The 23,954-nt window shown below is 41.0% G+C and overlaps 2 protein-coding genes across 13 annotated transcripts in view; both read right to left on the bottom strand.

The window, feature by feature from the left end:
* Nucleotides 1–7,625, bottom strand: part of tjp3 (tight junction protein 3) — a 34,365-nt gene extending 26,740 nt beyond the window's left edge. For 3 of the 9 annotated variants that reach the window (XM_061779775.1, XM_061779776.1, XM_061779777.1), the window contains exon 1: nucleotides 2,412–2,703. In XM_061779775.1, the coding sequence (XP_061635759.1) occupies nucleotides 2,412–2,495 (84 nt within the window). In that variant the 5' untranslated portion in view covers nucleotides 2,496–2,703. Of the gene's footprint in view, nucleotides 1–612; nucleotides 779–2,411; nucleotides 2,709–7,414 lie in introns of those variants that run through there. The other 6 variants (XM_061779784.1, XM_061779783.1, XM_061779778.1 and 3 more) reach the window with 4 other exon arrangements.
* A 1,664-nt stretch (nucleotides 7,626–9,289) lies between these two features.
* Nucleotides 9,290–23,954, bottom strand: part of sbno2b (strawberry notch homolog 2b) — a 76,254-nt gene continuing 61,589 nt past the window's right edge. For all 4 annotated transcript variants that reach the window (XM_061778335.1, XM_061778337.1, XM_061778336.1 and 1 more), the window contains 10 exons: nucleotides 20,810–20,881; nucleotides 20,311–20,419; nucleotides 20,161–20,232; nucleotides 19,927–20,070; nucleotides 19,720–19,814; nucleotides 18,806–18,898; nucleotides 18,589–18,720; nucleotides 17,865–17,941; nucleotides 17,181–17,371; nucleotides 9,290–15,427 (listed from right to left, as the gene is read on the bottom strand). In XM_061778335.1, the coding sequence (XP_061634319.1) occupies nucleotides 14,334–15,427; nucleotides 17,181–17,371; nucleotides 17,865–17,941; nucleotides 18,589–18,720; nucleotides 18,806–18,898; nucleotides 19,720–19,814; nucleotides 19,927–20,070; nucleotides 20,161–20,232; nucleotides 20,311–20,419; nucleotides 20,810–20,881 (2,079 nt within the window). In that variant the 3' untranslated portion in view covers nucleotides 9,290–14,333. The remainder of the gene's footprint in view (nucleotides 15,428–17,180; nucleotides 17,372–17,864; nucleotides 17,942–18,588; nucleotides 18,721–18,805; nucleotides 18,899–19,719; nucleotides 19,815–19,926; nucleotides 20,071–20,160; nucleotides 20,233–20,310; nucleotides 20,420–20,809; nucleotides 20,882–23,954) is intronic.

The raw sequence follows: 23,954 nt of genomic DNA, 5'->3' as shown, positions 1-23,954 counted from the left end.
ATGCTAAATAAAAAAAGAAACTGTTGCAAAAATAGCCCAATACTTTTTTTAAAATGAATATAGAAAAATTAAGACAATAAACATCTACTACAAATGAAAAACAAACAAACAGATGAACACAGAAAAACTAAAACTTTAAATATGAAATAAATGTAATTAAATAAAATACAAAAACATAAATTCTACATAACCAGATGTAAACCATGAGCCACAGGACAGGCAAATAGCCAAAATGAATATAAACACTATTTCACCATTTCTCTGGGTGATGAAACTTCCATCAATCCATTTTTAATATCGCCTATCGTCACTTGAAAAAAACAAAAACGAAGTAGGAGCAGTTAACTAGTCTCGACATATATCTTAATGCGAGTTCATGAATGAAAGCAGCATCAAAGTATAAAAGATAACACAGTTATGCACCATGCCCTCATTTCATAAGAACAGACCAAAAAAAAAAAATTATAAAAATATAAAAACACTACTCAATTCATTTTCCTTATAGTATGACTTCAAAGAAACTTGAGTGTATTGTTTAAGTACTAAATCCTATTTTGGTTGTTTTCAGTGGCTTTTACAGGTCACGTCAGGCTGCCGTTTTACTGCACTCACCCCTTGGTCTTTGAACCTCACTTCCATTTCCTACTCGGATCTCCAAGCCCAACAACAACGCTAAGGCACGAGCAGTAGATCATATTCCAAGCGCAGCTACAATACACGGGCCACTAGTCCAGCTCCTGAAACCTGATCCTTCACGGTGGCGGGCAAAAGAAGAGCGATATGACAGGCGCTGGCATAGGGCAGGAGGACCCACCTGGGAAGTGCTCCTCCCCTGCTCGCACTTTGACCACTCATGCGGTGACTCCCTGATGCACTCCATTAAACACTGAACTACCCATGGAATGACCACAGGGTCAAACTAAAGACAACATGGTTGACTTTTAAGTTGTTTTTATTCCAAAACAACACAAAGATACCTGGCAGACAATACAGAAAAGAGGACAAAAAAGTGTTTGTTGAGTGATACTGTCGCTACTGCTGTACCTGCACACTCTCTTTTTTTTCTTATTTGTACAACCGTACTGTAAATCATCATTATTCGAGGAATTGACGCCCCCACTATAAAGGTTTGCAATTGCCTGTCGATGCCACAAGATTTAAACGATGTCGCTGGGGTGGAACAAGCGGTTTAGCTCCTTAGTGCGCGGGCTAGTTCCTTAACACGCGGGCTAGTAAACATAATACCAAATTAACTTTCCCTTAAGTGTCTCTGTTGTGTGAATCTATGCGCCGTGGCATATTAGACCGAGCAAACATTGGTCCGTCGGCGTTCCACGATCCCACTAGCGGCTAATGACACAGCCGTCCAACTCTCCGTCAGCTCAATGTGTCAGCTGTGCGTCGGCTCACCACAACAATGACAATTTATCAAGTCCGGAAACGCTATTGTATCCATTTTTAGTCAAAATAGCAATTACCATGACAGGGCTAATTCTTACCCATGCAACTTTTGAAGGCTATGCAATGAACCCCCACATATTAGTTATTTGGCATTCCCGTTTTCATATTTTTGGGGCCCAATCTCCATCCATCCTCTGTTTTTTGCCAAAAAAAAGTCACCGATCCACTATTTTTCGCTCAGGCCGAAAGAAGAACAGTATTGCTTTGGTGTCATCTGGTGGCAACTTGGTGCTAATGAATCCATTTGAAGTGAGTTGAGAAGACAGAAGTAGTCATTTCCCCCCAAATTTGTGGCAATTACAGATCTTTTTAAGTGAAGCGTCAATTACTCGCAGATTTTTTTACTATTCGCGGCGGGGTTCGGTCCTTATCCCCGACGAGGTGGTCCACTGTGCAGTAGTCATTTTTTAAATCATGTGCAACTTTCGGGGGATTTACAGAAGACCTATTTCAAGCTGAGCAAAACCACACAAATTTGGGGGATTTACAGTAATTTTATTTTTACCTGCATTTTTTAAAATTCTTTTTGTTTTTACAGTAGGCCTATATTTATTTTAACATGCTAAGGTTTTGGATGACTAAGATTGTTTTATTTTAACGTGCATTATTATTTTACTGTAGTCTTAAATTTAACCTGTGCAACTTTATAGTTGTTTTTTTTTTTTTATGGTTGAGCTATTTTCCCCTTCTCTTTCAGGACTCCTGATTCAGGTATTGTTTGAATGTTGAGGCATAGTTTTTCTGAAAATATTGATTGGACTCCAAGATTATGGGTTATCCCCATGTTCCCCAAAAGGTTATCCAACTCAAGATTCTACATCCAGAGATGGTGAATTAAACAAAGTGGCAAATCAAATTTCATCCGAATCTGTTTTTAATTATGATTATTTTTACATGTAAACTCTGTGCTGGTAGCAACAAGAAATTTACCAATAGCAGCACTAACTTACAGGCACCACTAGCAGAGGCGGTGGGGACTCTGGCGGCACAGAACCAAAGTGCTTCATTAGTTTGATCCGCTGGGTCGCATTCATGATGGCGACGCCCACCCAAGTAGAATCGAGTGACACCTTGTTGAATCTCACAGGCAGGAAATCCACAGGACCACACAGCAACAAGAAGTTTCAACGTAAAAAACTCAAATGTCTTGCCGTCAGCAGAAAACGTATTCCAAGCTCAGTTGTTCTCGTTTGAATTCATTGCGGCGGTCTGCACCAAGGCACAGTGATATGAGAGCTTCTCGGTCCACTTTGAGACTTTTTCCCACAAGGCTGGTTTGAGTGCACCGGGCGCTATGGTTACGACGGCGGAATGAGAGCGCTGAACTGTTAATAATTGAAAGGCTGTTTGCTTGAGTAAAGCTTCCTGGGTGCCTTCACACCACACAGCAAGTAGGAAGTTTGTGAGTTACATTTTTGGGGCCCTCTAGAAATTGCGGTTTCTTTGTTATTATTATTATTCTTTGACCAAATAAATCACCTTTTGGAGAGCTTTTTCTCATGCAAATACTCCCCAAAATTGGTTTGGTAGCACCCCTTTGTTATTTTTCAACAATTCAGCCCCCCTAAGCAGCATCACTTAGCAGCCTGACAATTGATAGACACATCTATCATGAGAAGACCCACAAAAAAGTGCCAGTCATGCCTGAAAAGACTAAACCATCCATGTTGGTTTGAAAAGCAGTTCCAGGTATCAAATAAGATTTTGTTTGATTTCTACTAGGGCAGCTGCTGACAAATATTGTTTTAGGACAGAGTGCTCTACCGATTATCGCATTATCCCTAATTGGATAAAAATGTCTGTGACCATAAATATGCCGTTTCATACACCAATTTGACAAGTTTCGCTTTATTTTCTTTTAGTTCTGAAATAAACTTTGGACATTTTGTCTTTTACAGATCGTTTTCTACTGGCTTGCCACCATCATGCCACCTTACTTCTACACAGAGCGGTGCATGGGTCCGCAGTAATATTAGCCTTTGTTAAAAATGATACCCAGTTTCAAGGCAGAGATCTTGCACTATTAGAGTTTCAGGTTTAATGGCAACTCCACAGGGTCAGATCTTGACCAAACATCTTGTGATAAAGGTCCCGTCCCAAAGAGATTCATTTTGGTATCAAGTGGCCATTTAAGGTTCATTTTGGCCAGTTACCACTTGTCCTAGAAAGACAAATTTGTCCTACAATATTTTACCATTTCCTACCAAATTTGAACAATGTATATACTAAATAAGATGACGAAGCTAAATTGCCAACATTTTTTGTTTTTATTTTTGCCCGTGGGTGAGGCAAGACAAAGTTTTATGACTTGCCATAAAATGCACAACTCTGATAACGCAATTACTCAACTTAACAAGGTCAGAGCATGAGCAAACATCTTGTTTGTGATAAAAGTCCCCCACTGAAGAAACTCATTTTGGTTTGAAGCAGCAATTTCAGGGTTGTTTTGGTCATTTCCAATTGCCCTTAAAAGACAAACTTCTCCTCGAAATAGTCCAACTGTGACTAAATTTGAACCAAGTATACTGGACCGATGACTTACACAAAATAGTGAGTATTTTAAGTTTTGTTAATGCGTGTTGGCAGATGGCAGTAAAATTTGACTGACCAAATTTTAGAGTGAAGTGACCATTTTTCAGTCATTTTGGGACATTTTCAGGGTTCCTTGAAAGGCAAACCTCTTTAGGTTAGGTCCGATTTCAAATTGGAAAATGGTATACGGTGGGTGAAGCAAATTTTGGGGGTTTTCAATGTTGCCGGTGGGACAAGAATGGCTTCAAAGTTTGACTACTTGCCATAAAACACAAAACTATGACACCACAAATCCACAAGGTCAGAACTTGACCAAATGTCTGTTTGTGCTGAATCTCCTATCCTGAATTGACCCATTTTGGTTTGAAGCTGCCATTTCCAATCATCCCTTAAATATAAACTTCTAGAGATTGAGCCGGTTTGCTACCAAAATGAAACCACAGTGTATTAGACGAGTGATTTGCAGTGTGGTACAAGTACCACTAGTGGTATGTGGGCACCCTCTAGTGGTAAACGAAATGAATCACTGAATTAAACATTCAAACCGTGCATAATGTTACTGTGGTGTAAACTTTTTTTAAAGCCAGTACAGTACATTTGTTAAGTAAATCTAAGTTGTAACTTACCTTCACTTAAGTAATTCATTTTTACACATCTACATGAGCAACTCTAAATTGTCAAAACCTTGAGTTTTCATCTTTGTGGAGCATGGTGGCTCAGTTTGATGACTCGCGATAAACCATGAAATTCGAACTCAGCTCCACTAGGTTAGACCCGGACCAAATGTCGTGTGTCCTGCCCTGAAGTGCTTCATGGGGGCCCACTACAAGCAGAAATGTATCACTTCTATACCCCGCTCCAGTTTCCTCAAAAGGCACAGATGGCCAAGCCTGGCACTTTATTACTCAGTCAGTGGAGTAAACAGATCCACAGGCACTACTGTTAAAACAAACACTTGAATAAAAGGTCTTCTCACCTATAGTTCACGTCATTCCTTTGCGCTGCATCATAGCAGAGAATAGCGCTGAAAGCCACTCCTTCTAGTGCTCAAGTTACACAAGCGATAAAAAAAAGGTACATCCACAAGACACATGACACATTTTAATAGCCCAGAGGTGCATTGGGTCAGTATGATGGCATCTATTTCTGACTTTCGATTTGAGTATCGGTAAGAGGTATACTTACAATTAGGTCTACAAGTGGTTAGACTGAAACCTTATTTTTAACAATGGATTTGAAATGATAAAAGCAGTGATGAATAGCGGATCGCACATCCGTGTTCATGACAATCATAATTTGATGCCACAAAGGATGAAATAGGCAAACAAAGCTTTGCAATCTGTCTAGGTAGGATACCTCCTTCCGATTGGGGCTAAATTGGCTGAATTCCCTAGCAGGTGTACGAGCCCTGGAATTTTTCATGACTCATCCTCAGAATGATAGTCACAATTTGACACCATTCTACGCCCATATTAAATGGCGTAGGACAAAAAGAAAGCATTGCAATTAAACACCGCCCATCTGTCTAGGATACCTGCTTCCGATTGGAGCTCATTTGGGAGCATTGCCGAATCAAAGTTTGTCTAAGTACTACCCCTGGAATTGCGCAAAAAGGCTGACTTCCTGTACAATTTTTTACATGGGTCCTTGAGAAGTGTGTGTGCATCCTGTTATGATACGAAATTATAAATGTCCACTTGTATCAGTGAAGTCACTGATGGTGTAGTGGTACACTCGCCTGACTTTGGTGCAGGCAGCGTGGGTTCAGTTCCCACTCAGTGACGGTGTGAATGTGAGTGCGAATGGTTGTCCGTGTCTATATGTGCCCTGCGACTGACTGGCGACCAGTTCAGGGTGTAGTCCGCCTTTCGCCCGAAGTCAGCTGGGATAGGCACCAGCGTCCCGCGACCCTAACCAGGATAAGCGGTGTTGAAAATGGATGGATGGATGCATCAGTGAAACAGGGGCCAGGGGCTACTTTTTCTATTATCTAGAAATGCCCACTTGTATCAGTAAAACGGGTCTCGGGGGCTACTTTTTGTCTAACGTTCAGCCAGTTGTTGTTTTGTGTGTGTGTTGTTGTTGTTGTTGTCCTGGGGACTCTGTGAGGACACATTTGAAATAGCTTTGGTGAAATAAACAGTCTAACAGCTATTAACTAATATAGTTTAGGTTACATCGGCCAGCGCTACTGATTCTGAAAGCCCTAGCAGATAAGATTGACATGGCAAGGCACAGAGGCTGAGATCTGATTGGACAAAAAAATTCTTAACATCCACAAACTGGCAGCCAAGAAAAACACTACAGAATGAGAACAATAGACAGATGAGAATATTCATCCATCCGTTTTCTTTACCCCTTGCCCTCTCCAGAGTCTTGGCTGAGCTGGCACCCAGGTGATTTAGGGCAAGAGGTGGGTAACACCCTGGAGTGGTCGCCATGCCAATTGCAGGGCACCCATAGACATGTAAATATGAGTGTGAATGCTCATCTATGGACAATTTAGTTTAATTTAAACCTAACTACATGTTTTTTGGAAAGTGAGAAGGAGCTGGAGCACACAAGTAGAACATGCAAACTCCACACTGGAAGCCTGGACTCGAACCCACCAACCTTTCAGACCTGTGAGGCAGATGTGCCTGTTGTGGTTGAATTAATACAATTTGATAGAACAAATATTCTAATTTTGGTCATTTAAGCAACGAAAGCCTTGCTTGCCCTACCACTGGGTCAATTTGACATGAGCGCTAATCAATTCTATTATATTCTATATTAAAAAAAAAATACTATTACAGGCTCGACAATATAAATCCCTTTCCTCCCAACTGCTCGCTTAGCTGGATCATGGATCAAAATTGTCTGTTAATAATACCATGGTTTTATTTTGAATAATCCATTGGCGGAAGCGCAGTTATGTGGATATATTAGGAATAATAATAATAGCAAAACAGCTGTTTGTGAGTCGAAACTGTTATGAAACTCAGTTTGAGGCAGGTAGAAACTTGCATGAGTGCTTCGAGAACCAGAAAGGCGAGAAGAGGAGGAGGAAGATGAAGAGGAGAGTGAATCACATCACACATTGAGCTCAAACGTCCCTTCAAACAAAGAGCTGAAACATCCTTTAAATTCCCCCAGATGCTATCGATAAGTACGAATGAATGCAACTAACGGGGCCTGCTAAACAGAAAAGCATGTGAAAATGCTACAAGCCAACGACCAAGACCGACGTCAAAGTAGCACTTTCGTCACATCTCCCGAGGACGGAGAAACACCACACGTTATTTAAAGAAAAACGACATTCTTTAAAAGTTCACACATGACTTGTTTACATGCTTACGGTCGTTTTTTCATCATCATCATTATTATCTTAAGTGAATTAAGTGAAACGGTGAGACATTTTGACAGGCGAAAGGTGTTTTACCTGTACCACTTCCGGATTGTACGCCGATCCAATATTCCGCCGAACGCGCTCCCTTCGCGCAAAATTCCTCGCTCAAGTGTCAGTAAGTCTCGTTGGTTTCAGTGGTTTGTAACACAAGTTTCGCCTTGGACGTTTCAGCACTACAATACTCACTGTGGTGACTTTTAAATCTTCCTGGCTTTTGGGACAGGTAGAATGGGCGAGTCCTCTAAAATGGGCGTGGTTTTAGTCAGATGCGGAAGTACTCACACAACAATGCTTTCACTCAACAAGCAGACGTGTACAGTATTTTAAATTTGTTTTTATTTAAAAAAATATCAAGACCTGAATCCCGAACTAAATTGATTCATGTTAATGTTGAAATATGTATAAAATGTCCTAACACATTTCCATTTGCTGCTAAAACAAAGTCATTCCAAAAAAAAGCAACATTAAATTGTAGTGTCACATTGCCTTCACTAGTGCAAGCAAGGGCACACGAAGAATAATTAATAGGGGGTCAATATGAATCGCATTTTTTCATTGCAGTTTTAATGTTGAAATATTTAAGTGGTACAGAGATTGTATGGTGGATGGACCTAAATTCGCGGGAGAGCAAAGTAGCTCAGAACAATATCAGAATGAAATTGTAGCGTCACATTGCCTCCAGTGGGCGGCGGCATGAAACAAAGTTTTTGTTTTTTTTCCTTTAACGAAAACAAAATGACGTAGGCTAATTATTGTCAAGTTCAGGATGTGTACCACTTGTGCTACGCGGGCTTCCTCTAGTGGCACTGAACTAAAATTAACATTTAAAACACGAAGTGCTGTACTTTACAGTCAAACATAGTAGAATGAAGCTTCTAGCTATATATACAGCCTGTTTAAAACTAAAAAACAAAAAAAAAAACAAAAAAAAAAACATCCAGTACAGTACATTTTTGAACTTTTCGTGAACAGTACTCTTTTTTTTTTTTTACTTTTCAGGTTCAGTATTTTTTAAAGTACTGTTTTAGTATTATTTAACTTTTGCATTTAATCTATAGGAACTGTTTTGGTTTTTTTTCCCAAACTTGTGAGTACAATTTTTATATCACTTTTATGGACAAATGTTCACTCACATTCACACCTATGGTCTTCCATGAACATGCATATTTTTGTAACGTGGGTGGAAGCTGGACTTGAGCATACAAATTCTACAGAGATTCAAACCCAGAACCTCTGGACTATAAGGCAGACATGATAAACATCACGTGCTTTCTGTGAATTTTCAAATTTGCTGTTTTTTTACACTACATTTGCATTAAAAGGGTGAGTACTTTTAATTTATTTTAGTTTTATGATTGTAAAAACGGTCCCCTAACTTCAGGACTATTACATTTTCAGCCCATTTTTGATTGCACTTGTCCTCGTTAGGGTTATGGGTGACCTGGAGCCTATCCCAGCTGACCTTGGGCGAGAGGTGGGGTACAACCCGGGTTGGTCGCCAGCCAATCGCAGGGCACATATAGACAAAGTAGCATTCGCACCTTGTGAGGATAAGCAGTGTAGAATATGGATGGATGGATGCATTTTTAAGCAAAAGGTTGGGAACCAAAAACCATTCACTTTAAATCTCGTCTGAATACGGTCATTTTCATATCCTCACCCCCCCCCCCCCCCCCCCCCCGCCCCCCACAAATCGATGCCAGTGATCTGTCCCCACATCGTTTGAGAACAAATCTATTAATCCTTTTGAACACTTGAACTGTCTTGAGAAGTGTTGTAAAACTTCACCTCCTCCCTCACTCCACGGGGGCCGTGTGGCATTTTGTCTCCTCAGGACGAGAAGTCTGGATGTTTTTTTTAGACAATACGTGTTTGTATTTTTATGCAGATGAAAATAAGACACTTGAGTTTCAGCAATCTTCAAGTTTTTATTTGTTTACAAAGATTGCAATTTCATATAGTCCTTCCTTTAATGAGTAGAAAACCACTTTTTTGTTGTTTTGTTTTTTAAAAGAATTAGTCAAAAGGCACAAATTTTACAATATATACATTTGGATCTAAATTATAAATATATATAGAAAACAAAAGCAAAAACCCAGAATAAAAGTGCTGAACACAGTTTCTCTTTTTTTCTCTTTTTTTTTTTACAGAAAAAATAGACTTTGTTTAAAAATACATACAATCAGTAGCATGTTTTTGTGTTATTTTTTGTTGTTGTTGTTAGCAATAAATTATTTGTGTGATTTATAGAATACGCAAACAGTGGAAAAACATGGAAGGATGGTTATGGTATACAAATCCATCAAACAAACATAGACCAGAAGAAACACAACATGCCAAAGCTGGTTGAAGGAGGACAGTCACGTGATGATGCCATTCTTAGTGCAGCGCAACAAACCAACGTATAATACCGTGAAAAGAAATCAGGGGCCCAAAACATGTCCAATCCCAATTTTTCCCCCCCTGGGTTAAGTAAGTACTTTCGTTAGATGTAGCCAATTCATGTCCTCTGTTAGCATTAATTTTCTTAAGTAATGTTCCTGATGTGGTCATACGGTATTTTAGTTAAATAGTAAGGTAAAACCCTGCGTAAAAACTTCTGACGGAATGTTCCTGCTCTGGAATATTTGGAAAAACTAAGTAATTCAGATAAAATAGCAATTCCATTACTTTGTTTATAGTTAACCCTCCTGTTATGTTGAGAAAAAGAAATCTAGAAAAAATATCCCAAACATATTTTTTAAAAAAAGTTCTGTTTGCCTTAATTCTATGATCTTTTCATTTGCAAACACCTCCCCAAATGTGGTATATTAAATATATTGAGTCAAAGAGCTAAATCAGAAATCTAACTCAATCCCACTAGATCTCATGTCATACACACACATTTCATTCCATCCATTTTCTATAACATGTCTTCGTTACAGTTTGCAGGTTAGCTTAAACCTATCTGGAAAGTGGACCCTGGACTGGTTGTCAGCCAATCAAGAGCCCCATATAGACAACCATTCTAAGGACCATTTCTAGTCTTCATTTCACATAACATGCATGTTTTTGGAATGTGGGAGGAAGCCAGGGTGCTCGAAGAAAACCAATACGAGCATAGGGAGAGCATGCCACCTCCAGAGATTCGAACCCAGAACCTCTCGACTGTGAGGTGGAGGTGCTAATCACTACTCTCAACAAGAAAGTGTGAATCAGCATTTCAGGTCCAATTTACATAACAGGAGGGTTAAAAACGAAACAAAACAATAACAATTGTAAGCCATAAATACATTTCGTGATTCTGAACCAGAATGTGTTTAAATGGTAGAATTCGGAGAAAAAAAAAAAAAAAAAAAACGTGTTCACAAACCAGTAGAAATGATGACATGCTGCCTTAACAAGGCAATAACATGATGTCCAATCACAAAACAGTCTAACACAGGGGTAGGAGAATCTATGTCCCACCAGAGCATTTTTTCCCTTGCCCAAATCCTGTCGTTGCCATTTTCATGAATCTTTTTCATATATTTAATACATATTTTAAGTAAGTGAAATAAAATAGCAGAAAAGTTCCCCAGCCCTGAAACATAAACACACCAAGAACAGCAAATGGTACATACAAGTACAAACACGTTGGTTTCAGCACTGTTAACGGGGAAATATTTCTTATGTAACCCTCGCCCGTCCACCAACCTTTTTAGTTGTTTCTTCCTGAGATTGTTGAATGGTAATTTTAGGGCAACAAAACACTTTGGTATCTCTCTGAAGAAGAACAAAAAAAAACCCAACAACTCCATGAAGGACAATGAGCATAAATCAATCCAGACAAGACAGTGCAAACATATTTGGTAGCAGATTTGAATAGAATTTGTCTTCCCTGACCAAACGTTTTTGACTCTTCTTAAAGAACAAGCAGAAGAACACAGATATCCCTTAAATATAAATAATATTCTTATAACTACGACGATATAAAGGTGGTATGCATCGAAACAACCAGCGAGGAGATTCCCGCGCCCAGTGAGAGTAAACAGTACTTTGTACACGTGTGTACGACTGACTTTTCTTTCCTGTTTTTATTGCTTCGACTGAGCGCAGTGCACAAGCGGACATTAATGGCAAAGCCACACGGGACACAATTCAAACGCACCGATTACAAGGAAAAGGGGAGGTTTGGAGACATTTTCCGTACATTTGGACCACAAACTCATGGCTTTAGTCTGGATTTGAATCGTGTGTGCACTAACAAAGAACTTTGACTTTACTCAGCTTCACAAAATAGTAATAGTCACATGTTGTAGCCCCATATCACAATGCCTGTTAGATCTGCTTTTGTGTATAAACAACACTGACATGGACAAAATGGAGGGGGGGAGGGCAAAGTGGACCCGGCGTTTTTTGGTTCGCCTTTCGAGGCGCAACATGTAAGGTGTAAGGACAGGGGTGTTAAGTTTAACACGCGTCTTCTGCCATGTTACATCGAAAGCAACTGTCACTCTCCAGACAAGTATGTACAGGGTTGTGTAAGGGTATTCCACAAATTCCGGGTCTTCTGTTACGGCAATTCTATGCAATCTCCGAGGGTGCTGTTACGGAAACTACACACATACACAAACAAATTTCAATCTGTAATTTAAGGTCTTCTGTCTTGGCCTTTTTTTCTGAATAAATAAATGGTATTTAGGCAGCATGGAAGCAAAAAAGTCAACCAGGCTATTTTCTGCCTTCGGAGGTAGTCTCAGAGCTGTAACAAGAGGTCGGCTGCCGCCTATACGCAAGACTATTTCGCCATGCCAGGAAATAGTAGCTTAGTCACTTCTCCCACCTATTTGCGTTGAAAGCAATTGTCCCGACAAGTCTGCCTTTTATAAGATGTGGCAATTCTGTGTTCTGAAACTACACCCCCCAAAATGTAGCTTTCATTTTTCGACTTTTTTCCGTGTTGCTGTTTTGTATAAACGGTATACAGGCGGCAAGGGTGGGGAACAAAGTCAACCCATAAATGTTCCGACTTCTGAAATAGTATCAGAGCCATGACGGAGAAGGGAAGCTGGCTGTGTGTAAGGGTATTTTGCGACTCTGGGACAGAGATGTAAGTAGGGACGTGACAAGACTTGCCAAAAATGACACACTGTCAAAAACTGAGTCTGGTTGTAATGCTCACTTCGACCTGAACACAATGCACCAAAAACTTTGAAAATCAGATTAAGTTACGGAGAAATTTTGTTTTTGTGAGGGGAAAAATGGCGTTCCTGGCATTTGAAGTTTTTGTGAGATATGGCCTATAGAATAAAAAAAAATGGCTTCAAATTAAGAGTAAAACACTACAACGTCATTGTTTCTCAACACATCTAGACTCTGATTTCAACCGGTACTCATGGAACCCCTTCTCCAATCGTCTGACAAGTTTCAGTTAAAAATATAAAACAATAAACTGGTACAGACCCAAATTCCGAGGGGTACTCCAAGTTGACGTGTCAAAATTTCCGTGGCGTTTCAAATGACATTACTTGAGAAGTCAAACTCAATTTAAGAAGAGCAGTGTGGGCAATAAAATAGGGCATGTATTTTAATCATCAATTGTGTTTTTCATGAATTTATTTGTCATGGAGGATTTTACAGGTGTTTGAAGTGCTCATTCCACAGCGCCGTGTTGCTGTGTCAAATTGCATGCGTTTGTGGATGTATCCCACTTTGGCGAGGTTCTGTGTAAAAGGCAAAAGTGGATAAATGTTGGGACTTTCGGCTGTGATGCGTCACTTTTTGCTGTCAAGGGAGTTTTTTATTTCTATCTGAAAAAATGTTTGGGATCAAAATAAATGTGGAGATTCTTTAATCCTTTGTTGTTGTTGAGTTTTTTTTTAGTAGAGAGTGACAATGGGCTTTTTGACTAAGAGGGGGGAGCTATTACAGAGCTTTTTCACTTGGTTGACAAGAAAATATAAATTGAAAGTCTACAAGTCTTAAGTGTGACGAGGAGGGCCTTTCTTTTGACACAACATAAATGACTTCTCTATATATTTTATGACCCAAAGCAACCGACAAACACACTTGCACATGCACACACACACACACACACACACAAAGCACGCACGCACACAATTAAACAACAAGACCAAAAGCACTTGAGACTTTCCTGAGAAATTTCAAATCACACCAGGAGTCAAATCTCTTGTGTTATCGTCAGTTTAAAAATGAATTTTAAAAAAAGGGGTGGTGATATTTTTGGATAGCTTCTGCTCAGAACGCTTGTTGTTGGTGTTGCACGCCACGTACAGACACATAAACGCACTCACAGTTGAGGCTTCACAGAGGCCTGTCCTTGGAACCCGCCACCAGCATAGTGTAACACAAAGGGACGAAAAGATTTAAATACAAATATACCATATTTAAATTAAAATACAAATCTATACATTAGGCTACATAGATTTTTTTGTTTTTAATTTTAAAGACTGCATTTTTAGATTTCTCTGAAAGGCACTGTTAGCAGACTGCTGCTTTCCTTCTCCTTTTCTTCCTTGAACACACAAACAAATAAAAGGAGACTGTGTTGTGTGTGTGTGTGTGGGGAGGACTAAACGGACAAAAAGGAGGCATTTCACGGTTTTGTCAGCTTTGATTTCTTCTTCTTGTATATTCCAGTTCGTTGCCACCTAGTGCCTCGCTCGAGTAAAGCAATAACAAACAAACAAAAAAGGTTTCCAGCGTCAAATCAGTTAAAGGACTTTTTTTGTTTCGTTTTGACAGCTCCAGAAGAGTTTCGAAAAGTCAAGTTTGCATTAGAGCTGCCATGGAGGACGCACTTTGGGGTGCGGGAATCCAATACAGGGAGCAGGCGAGGACTATGGATGGTTAGAGAGAAGAGTGTGAGCAGGACAGGCAGTGACATTGACTAGAAGGTCCCGCACAGCAGTGGAGGCGCGTGCTAAAATCTGCTTACACACACAAAAAAACGAGACAGGACATTAAAGCGTCAGTCTTGCTGGCGGTAGTGAATGACGGACTTGCGGTCGGACCCTGCCGCCTGTAGCATGCTGTTCAGAGCCTCGCGCACGTCTAGAGCGCCCGAGCTGCAGTGGCCGTTGGGCAGGGGGAGCGAGTCCGACTGGGGCAGGAGATAGTTGGGGAAGCGAGAGGGTGCAAACTGAGAGGAAGAGGAGGAAGGGGGGTTGGAGAAGAGCGAGCTTTGGACGAGCGATGAGGTGGACGAGGTGGTGGAGGCGGCGGAAGAGGAAGGGCAGACTTTCTGGGTGGGCATCTGTGGTGAGAGGGGCAGGTCGAAGAGATCCAGCAAGTCCTGGTGGTTGTTGGTCAGGTGGTTGTGGTTCAAAGACAGAGGCGGAGGCGGAGGAGGGGGCGGCTGCGGTAGCGGAGCGACCGTCTGCGAAATGAACGACTCTAAGTTGAAGTCGTCGGCGAACGCTCTGGCGGGTCCCGTCAGACTGTCCAGAGCCAGTCCCCCCTCGCTGATGTCCGGAGAGGGCGACGGTGAGCTGGCAGTCAGGTCCAGGATCTCCTCCTGGGCCTTCTGGGAAGACAAGCATGCCATCTGGTGCACTGGGAGCGGTTGCGTGAAGGGGGGTAAGAAGGACTGGGGGTAAAACTGGGAGAAGTTGGACCCGTGAACGACCGTGTTTCGCACAACGGCCTGCTTGGAGGCGGCCGACTTGCCGGGCCAGCCGCTCGGAGTCACTTGGGGATTTGTCCTCGGTAAAGACAGCAGAGCTTGACCCTGGGGGTGCTGCTGCTGATGCTGCAAGACAGCCTGCACCCTCTGTAGCTGAGAAAAGCCCGCCATATGTGTCTTTTGCAGCGGGTTCAGTTTCTGCTTGAAGAGCTGGCTGTGGACCAGCGACTGGGCCAGGGACTGGTTGGGCATCGTTTTCTGGCTGAACAAATTGGCCAGTAGGTGCTTATTGTCCTGCTCCATCTTGCGCATGCGCTCCTCAGCCAGACGCTGCTCCATAGCCTGCTTCTCGCGCTCCTTGCGCCTCCGCTTCACTTCCTCGTCCATTAGCAGGAGCTCCTCGCGTACCCGGGCCACGCAGTTCTCGGGGATCTTGATGCCTGGAACAGTGACGACTCGGTAAATACCACATTAAAAAAAAACATTTTAATTGTTTTACCCCTTCCACATGCTTTAAACTTGTTTAACACTCTTTGAAACACATTGTACATGTATTCGAACCAAAATATTGCAAGCATAAAATATGTTACCATGCATATTTGTGATTCTCAGATTACATTTTTTTTTTTTTTTTTTAAACTCCTATGGCCAAAGCCCTGTGTAACATAAAAGTATTGCTTTGGCACCATCTCGTGGCATCCTGAGACCAAAGAACTGTGTTGACGTCATTTAGACAGGTTATTGCTATGTCTAATTAAAAAGTTGTAATTTGCCGAAACCTTTTTTTTGGAGGGTGTCAATTACGTGTGGATTATCACTCTTTGTGGCTGGGCTCGGTGCTTATTCCCTGTGAATAGAAGGGGTACACACACGTATAGAAAATACTGTACATACTTTAGTGTATGTGTCTTAGATATGTGCCTTTAAGGGGCGGGGCCTGGTGGGGTGAAGTGTGATGTCGGTGAATCTCTTGTGTGAGTGTCTGGGTGTGAGCTTTGGCAAACAGAAGCGAGACTGTGCTCATTGTGTTTTAAGGTTCTCCCAGCGTTCTATAAATAAATGGCTGAAAAATCCATTGGCGACTTTGCTTCTCATCTCTCACATGCAAGGGCATTACAGTAAGTACGTACACTGTAAAAAGACACAAAAAAAATGATTGCTTGAAAAATTTGGGATGTAGCAGGGGGTGCAAACGATGAACCGCGGTATAGCTGGGGACCAAGTTAGTTCCTGGAATAAAAAGGCCCCGTGGCGCTGTTTTTGCTTCCATTTGCAATGGCTTGATAGGACTCTCAGTTGGAGCAGATTTTGATCCACTTTTTATACACAAAAGCCCTTCAAATTTGGTTCATCTGTGACTGGTGATGTGTGTTTGACTCCATCTGTCTGTACTGTTTGACAATCAGCAACACCACATAAAGATGTACGGTAGATTGCTGCTTCTTGCAGTGGTTACCCTTGTAATAGAAATAAGAGTTTGTATGTCAAGTTTTAAACACTTTACTTAACAACAACAACATGCCCACATTAGTGGTTTGTTAAATTTTAGACTTGACAGTGTGAAAGTTAATGAAAAAAAGGAGATGCAAGAGGCTTTTGTGTCATCCAATTAAAATGTTGTTCATTGGTGCTGACAGAAGCCCCAAACAAAAAAGGTTCCTTGGCCTTTTTTTAAGCAGGGTGCACACACATATTGACATTGGGTCTAATTTAAGCGTTTTCCCTCACTTGTGATCAAAGTAAGCAAAGGCCTGACTGTTATACGTCTTTATTATCCTGAGTAATTGTCATGTGGTGCGGGTGTGATAACAGGGATTTTTCCTCCCCGATCTACTCAGAAAAGAGTCTGGCTGACAACTGTCAATGTTAAACCTGTTCAAAAATCCTTAGATGTGAGGTCAGTGCCACGTTCGGATTGTGACCTGAAAAGGAACGCTGGCCATTCAGGAACATCGTTGAAACCCGCACTGTTGCGGACACATATTTCTGTCCCCAAGTTATTCACCACAATAGAGATGACAAGGAGAAGAATTTGCGACTGCAATGTACAGCTAACAGTTTGCCTAGCTTCTTTTATTTCTTCTTCCACTCTTTTTTCTTCTTTGTATTTTCTGGGAGTCTGGATGCCTATCCCTATGGTTCCTCCAAAGGTTCCTCGTTCCCAAGATCAAAATACCTATAACTCACACTCACCAACTTGCTTGTTGTGTTGCTTGGTTTTGAGGCGAACAATCTGCAAGATGCTGGAACTGGTGATGTCGGACACCACATCGGACACACGCTTCCACACGCGCAGTAGAGCGCCGCACAGCATGTGGTACTGGCGGAGACGCATGCCCTGGAAGCACTCTTGGCCCTCCTCGACCTTCTTGCACTTGCCGTTCCTGCGAGGAGGCCACGGAGACCGTTACTTACACGCATCCATCGGTGACTCAAGCCGCTCATTCTGACCTTTTGCATTTTAAACCACAAATGGCAACCGACAGCTTACACTTGCATGACAATTAAGAATGGTAAAATGTTACTTAAAACATTGTCTGGACAGTTATTAGATGTTTTATCAAGGCAACAGTTTGGGCTTTTACCTAATATAATTGTTCTTTATAGAAAAACTGCTTTTTGAATACAAACAAAAATGTGGACTGGATTGCGTTTGAGTTTGCATTGTAGTAGTTTTTTAATAATGTGAGAGTACCCTCAAGTGTTGGTGCTTATTTCTAAATGACTAATGTTTAGTGTGCATCTTTATACCCTTAGGGAAGGAACCTGACAGGAAAAACTCTGCCACGGGATCCCGCCTGATTGGATGTAGCCATCAAGATTAATCTCAAAGGAGTCTGTGTGTGTGTGCGCGCGCGCCCATGTTTTCCTAGTTACCAGTTAGCATGGCTACACTTCTTCAAGGAGAAGCTGAACTGGCTCTCCCAGCAGTCTTTGGCCTCCTCTGGAGTCACCTGGAGAGGAGAGGACAATGAATATGTTGTCATATCATCATTAACAAAGAACAATGAAGACAGTTGATTTCAATTGTATATGTATCATATGTCTGGTTTGCAGTTTTGCTATGTGCTTCCATGACCATGAGGAGGCAACGGGTGCAATACAAATTGATTTATCCCCACCATGTATACTCTGTGTGGAAAGTAGGGATGCACTTGATCGAGTAGGAGTACTTAAATATGGGTACACTACTCATTGATGCCAAGTAATGACACTTGATAATGTTATTATAGCTTGCAATTGTGATGAAAATGTGTTTTATTTTAAATCAAATATTGTTTAACAAAACATTCTTGAACATGGCAAAAATTGTACTTCTCTGCACTGTAAGTGTGGGAAAATACTGCAAACGTAGCCTTGAGGTCACTATTTGAGGAAATTCGGTGGGTATTTACAGTATCAAAAACAGTGAGGGTTCCTAAAACCATTCGTCTAGTTTCTATGGTCATTCAGTTGATGTTTTAGGACTCGGGTGTGCGTCGGCATAGGCGCCTCCACTGTTGTGTGACATCTCTGTAAAGCTGAGGTAGACAGAGTAGGAACGACTGCCTTTTTGAGTGTCAATCCAGTGTATCTAGAACATGCATAAAATCAAACGCACCTTCCGATAGCGTTGCTGCAGGTTGTCAAGGCTCTCGGGGTGAGTCTGCTTGCCGATGTTGGGCTTGTAGACGATAAAATTCCTGCCTCTCCCTTGCTCAGCGAGCAGCACGCACGGCTGGTTACCTCGTAGCTGGAAAGCAACAGAAGTGGTCAGTCTTTCCAGTCGGGAGCTTTTCTGGTCAACCTGGTTGGTTCTTTATGATTCACAGGCTCACCTTCTGGGACAAGTAAAAGCCCTCGTCAGCACCAGTGAGATTGAGAAACCTGTTGTTGGCTTCATCCCAAGGCATACCTCTGTCTACACTGATCTGTAGGGACAAAACAAAAAGGACTTTGGAGGTTCTGGTGCATCCTAATATGCAAAATTTGTGCGACCAAGTACAAAAACCTTAAATGTAACACAGCATTGGCTTGAAGATGGCAATCTAGCTTATAGTTTATACAATTAAATAAAATGGTGCCTTGATTTATGAGTTTAATTTGGTCCGTGACTTCACTCAAAACATTAGAAATCCTCTTTCCTCTTTGAAATGAATGGAAAAGTCATTAATCAATTCCAGCTTCACAAAAAAAAACCAACAAGAATTTTTGTAATTAGTTTTTTTAATTAGAAAAATAGCACTCTACAGTATTGTACTTTACACACACATACAGTAATAATATAATTAAATAGAATGTCAAGAATTAAAACTTCATAAATCATGATTTCTTGCTTGAAATCCCATTGACATTGTGCTCCTCCTGGTGTCCACGCCTTGGCCACCAGGGGGCGGCATAATATACATATGTGTATACACTGAAGAAGATGGTCACAAGTGCTCAGTAAGCTGCAGTAATATATTGTTTTTTGCAGAGGATAAAGATTAAATCCATTTGGCTATTGTTATATTGTCTGTCTACATGTGTTTGCTGCACAGTTCAAATATCCATTGCTTAAAGGGTTATAACTCCAACAAAATCTGTGCTAGTTGTGTTTACCCCATCTATAGCGCTGTGTAACTCTCTAGCTCACAATTCAAGACAAAAAAAAAATCCATATTGCAATGCCAATAAATATTAGCTCGTACAAATGGAGAATCCGCATTTACACGTATCCACAATACACCCGTTGAGGTCATATGGTTCCTACCTTGTAAAGAACCACCTGGCCGTCCTGAGGGTTTCCAACTGTCATGAAAATTTCCTGCTTCTCCTCGTAAATCTCATCGTTACCTGGAGCCAGATCTGTTGACCACACGATGAAAGTCAACCAAAATATGAAAACAATATATATATATATATATATATATAATTGTTTTCTAATAAAAAGTTTCCACAGTGGGCCTAAGGTATGTACCTAAGATGCCCATGTCATATTTGCCCTCCTTCTTGTCCTTCTCGATTAGGTAGTCAAAATTGTCTGTGAAGTACTGGAAGAGATGGTTCTGCTTGTGGACCTCCAGACCCAGGATGCGGTTTAGGAACTTGGTAATGCTGCAGTCTTGAGTTTAAAAACAACAACAACATTTTTATAGAAGTTGACAAATGACAGGCTGGAATGTGGCCCCTTGATCATATGGACACTACCGACCTTTCTCTGTACTGATGCCGAAGCGTGACTCCCGACAGAAGATGCCCACATCCATCATTCCATGTTTCATATCTAACGTAAAGGAAAAAATACAGATAAACACGTTGCTCTTCGTGCTCTCTTAAATATTGACTAACATTGAACACATACCTCTGAAGAACATGGCGTCACCTCCAGGGTAACCTTTGGGCACAGGCACCTTGTTCTCTATGTACCCCAGTATTGCTTTGGTGATTTTATCCAGAGCCTTGGTACCATACTACAAGAAGGAGCGCATATTGATGAAGCCATCCAAAACTTGGGAGTTCAAACTACCCTGCAAGCTCAGTGATTGAATACACAAGTGGGTTTTGCTGTGTTTTGTTTTTCTGCCACCACAGACGTATAACAGTGATGGCAAAGAAGCCCCTACATCAAACTATTTCATGTTTGTTCGCTCTCCGTTATGTGTTTGTTATTATTATTTGTTATTTATTCACTTTTAATTATTGCCTATGGGCAAAGTGTTTGGATATTTGAACAATTTGGATGTCAACCAGCCTCACGAATGGATTGTGTTCCACTTTGGAGGTTTCACGGTTGTGTAATAAGTGTGTGTACTAAGCAAAAAATATATATATGATTTTATTTCCAGGCATCTTTAGCCTACCTTGTTCTCAAAGTTGTACTTGCTCAGGTCTCTTGATTCAGTCGCTCTTCTGTCTCCGTGTGTTAATGCGCCCTGCAAAAAGGACGAAGGTTAGCTTTTTACAAGGATTAGTATCAAATAAATACAGGAAGAACAATATGATCTGTGGGTACAAACATACCACTAAATGGTATAAGCTACAGTTTCAAGTGAGGTCACCACTTTCATTGTAAACGTTTTCCAAAATAATTTTTACTGTCTCATTATCTTGTGGTTTACCAGTCTTGTGACAAAATTGGTATTATGGTAGTGACTTGAAATAGTGGCTTTTAGTTGTAATGCACCCGCAGAACAATTTTTGTTTTGTTTTAATAGTGTTCATAATATTAAAGCAAATGTAACATCCAAGTCGGGGATGTGACCGCGGGCCCTCTCTTGTCCGTTTTCCATCCCCCTTTTACATCCACTGTGCGGGAGGTGAAGGTTATGAAAGATAGTCAGCAAGGCCAGACTGCTATTGTCCTCATAACATATGTCTTCACTGCTGATCTGGAGTCATCCAGGGCGCAAAGGTGATCAGCTGCAAACTTCAAGTGTGTGTGTGTGTGTGTGTGTGTGTGCGTGTGTGAGAGTAAACATTTCATTAGCGGAGGGCAGGGAACGTGGGATATGACCCACGGATTTACCGAACAGGTTTGGCAAACACAGCTGCGGCTTCCAAGAATGGACTTCCCCGCTGCCCACCCTCTTGTGTGTCTTTTTCTGTCACTGTAGAAATAAATAGTTTGTCGCGCAAGTGCATCATGGAAAGTGATCATTGGCATGTAAATTATCCAAACTAGGGAAAAGTGACAGAATCTCTTGAGAGATAAAAAGTATTTACACAGCCTGGTCTAAGTGCCCAATTCCGATTTCGTGGGATTTTTTTTGGTTGGTAGACTATTTATTATTTTATTTATTTATTATCTATTTATGTGTGTGTTCCAGTGACCCAAATTTGATATCACAGCATTGACAGTAACTGAACACCTGAAACAACCTGTCTGGGCCAAAACTGCATGTAAACAACTACACAGATGTCAGCATCAAGCACAGACAACATAAAAGTTATACATACACAGTTAATATTACCAATATCAAATGTTACACACTGGTCAGTTGGTCTGGAACCCTAGTGGTTTAAATGCAGGTAACCTCAGCTAGGATTTTTATTTTGTTTAATGATTTTTGAACCTTTAATCTACCATATGTACACCATTCTATATTTCAGTTGTGTTTTTTTTGGGTAGACACTGGGGCTGCACGATATTGGGAAAAAATGACACTGCGATATATATTTCGATGTGAAATAATACAGGATCAAACTAGTTCAAAGTTCAGTTCATCGTTCCAAAAATGACCTAGTTCAGTTGATAATTCAAAATTTTGAACTAAGTTCACCAGTCCAAAAACAAACTAGTTCAAAGTTATTATTATTATTTTTTTTCCAATATGCTGCTGACGCGCTATTAGCCTCAAAATACTGGCATTTCATTTCCCCATTGCTGCCACCCATTCAGTCCACACTAGTAGCCAGCTGCAGCTTTCATTCTACAATCTCAAAAACATGAGGAAAACTTCTTGCTTGAATGGAGTTTTCTAAAATGAATGAAGAATTACAACAAAAACAGGACTTTTGGCCTTAACGCGCAAACAAAAACGTGCAACGCAGTATGCCAGGAACAGTGGTGAAAGGACATCCTCACAGCTCTGGCTGACTACATTAATAAAATAATTTATCTATTCTTATATTACAAAACAAAATAAATTCCATATTATCACTGTGATCGTATAGTGTTTTAACTAAAGCATTCTGATACAAATAATTTTCCTAGTAATCCATTTTTACAATTATGTACTGTATTACAAAAGAACACACGCACTCCCATTTACGCTGTGTCGCTGAACGCACCTCACAGAGCTGCCGCATGCCTGCCTAGTTTCATTCTGAACAGCAAAATAGGAAATGCAGCAGGTGTACAATCTTTTAATCTTTTGAGCATGTCCAAACAGGTCCCTCTGGTGGTTACCTTAAATATGACAGTTGATTCACTGTACAGGAAGTCCTCGAGTTACGACGAACTCGACCGACGACGTTTCGACTTTACGACGCCTGTGTTTCGTCCGCCATTTTGTCCCAGAACCATAGTGTTTCTGCTAAGCTAGTGCGTAGTGCTTGTCTGTGTTTGTGCGGCGGGAGTATCTTTGCCTTTTTCGCCCTCCTTTTTTCACACTCTCAGCAGTAATGGTAAGTACAGCATCTTTTTATTTTTATTTTTATTTTAATGTATTTTAGTTTCTTGAAACGAAGTGTTAACCTTTCCTGCTACGGTGACCTGACCGTGGTCGGGAGACGCAGTGGTTAACTCCCTTCTCTCGTTGCACAGCTGAGCTGGGTGGCGGCAACAATAAAGGCACGAAGCACCGATTTGCTGCTTTAATGGCTTTATTAGCTCCTCTGCACATTCAACGTCTCCGCTAATCGCTACTCTTCCCCGGTCGCCGTCACTACACTTGCCACTGTACACACTCGCAACTGCACGCACTCCTTCCTCCTTCGCAATCCCGTCTCACTCACACATCGACGCACACACACACTGAGCTTGCTGTCACAATCAAGTGCCAGCTCAATCACGTGGGACAATACCCGTAACAGAATTATTTCGCCGTAAATTTCGACTTTAACGGTGAAATCCGAGTTATGCGGGAATTCGTGTTACATCGCCAGCGTAGGAACGGAACTCGTTCGTAAATCGAGGACTTCCTGTATATTACAGTACACCAACATTGCAGCAGACCCTACGATGTGACTAGTGCGCACACAAATATCACAATGACGATGCTCAAACAAAATATAGTGCAGCTCTAGGAGACACGTCTTTTTACCTCATCGATCACATTGACCGGGTATATCTAATGTTTTGGGTCCGGCGACCCCTCAAAGGGGAGATATTTTTCAAAGGACCCCCTCTTAATCCTAGCACAAAACACACACAATGCCCTGTGTAACCCTAAATGCCATAGGAAATAATTTTTGGAATGTCTCAACCAAAAAACATAAATACCTGTTTAATACATGAGAAATTAACCAAACTAAAGTTTAATTAAATAAAATATTTATCCATCA

The sequence above is a fragment of the Phyllopteryx taeniolatus genome, chromosome 7 (assembly GCF_024500385.1).
Source record: "Phyllopteryx taeniolatus isolate TA_2022b chromosome 7, UOR_Ptae_1.2, whole genome shotgun sequence".
Classification (NCBI taxonomy): Eukaryota; Metazoa; Chordata; class Actinopteri; order Syngnathiformes; family Syngnathidae; genus Phyllopteryx; species Phyllopteryx taeniolatus.
Note: the sequence above shows the minus strand (reverse complement) of the source record. Positions and strands in the feature narration are given on the sequence as shown.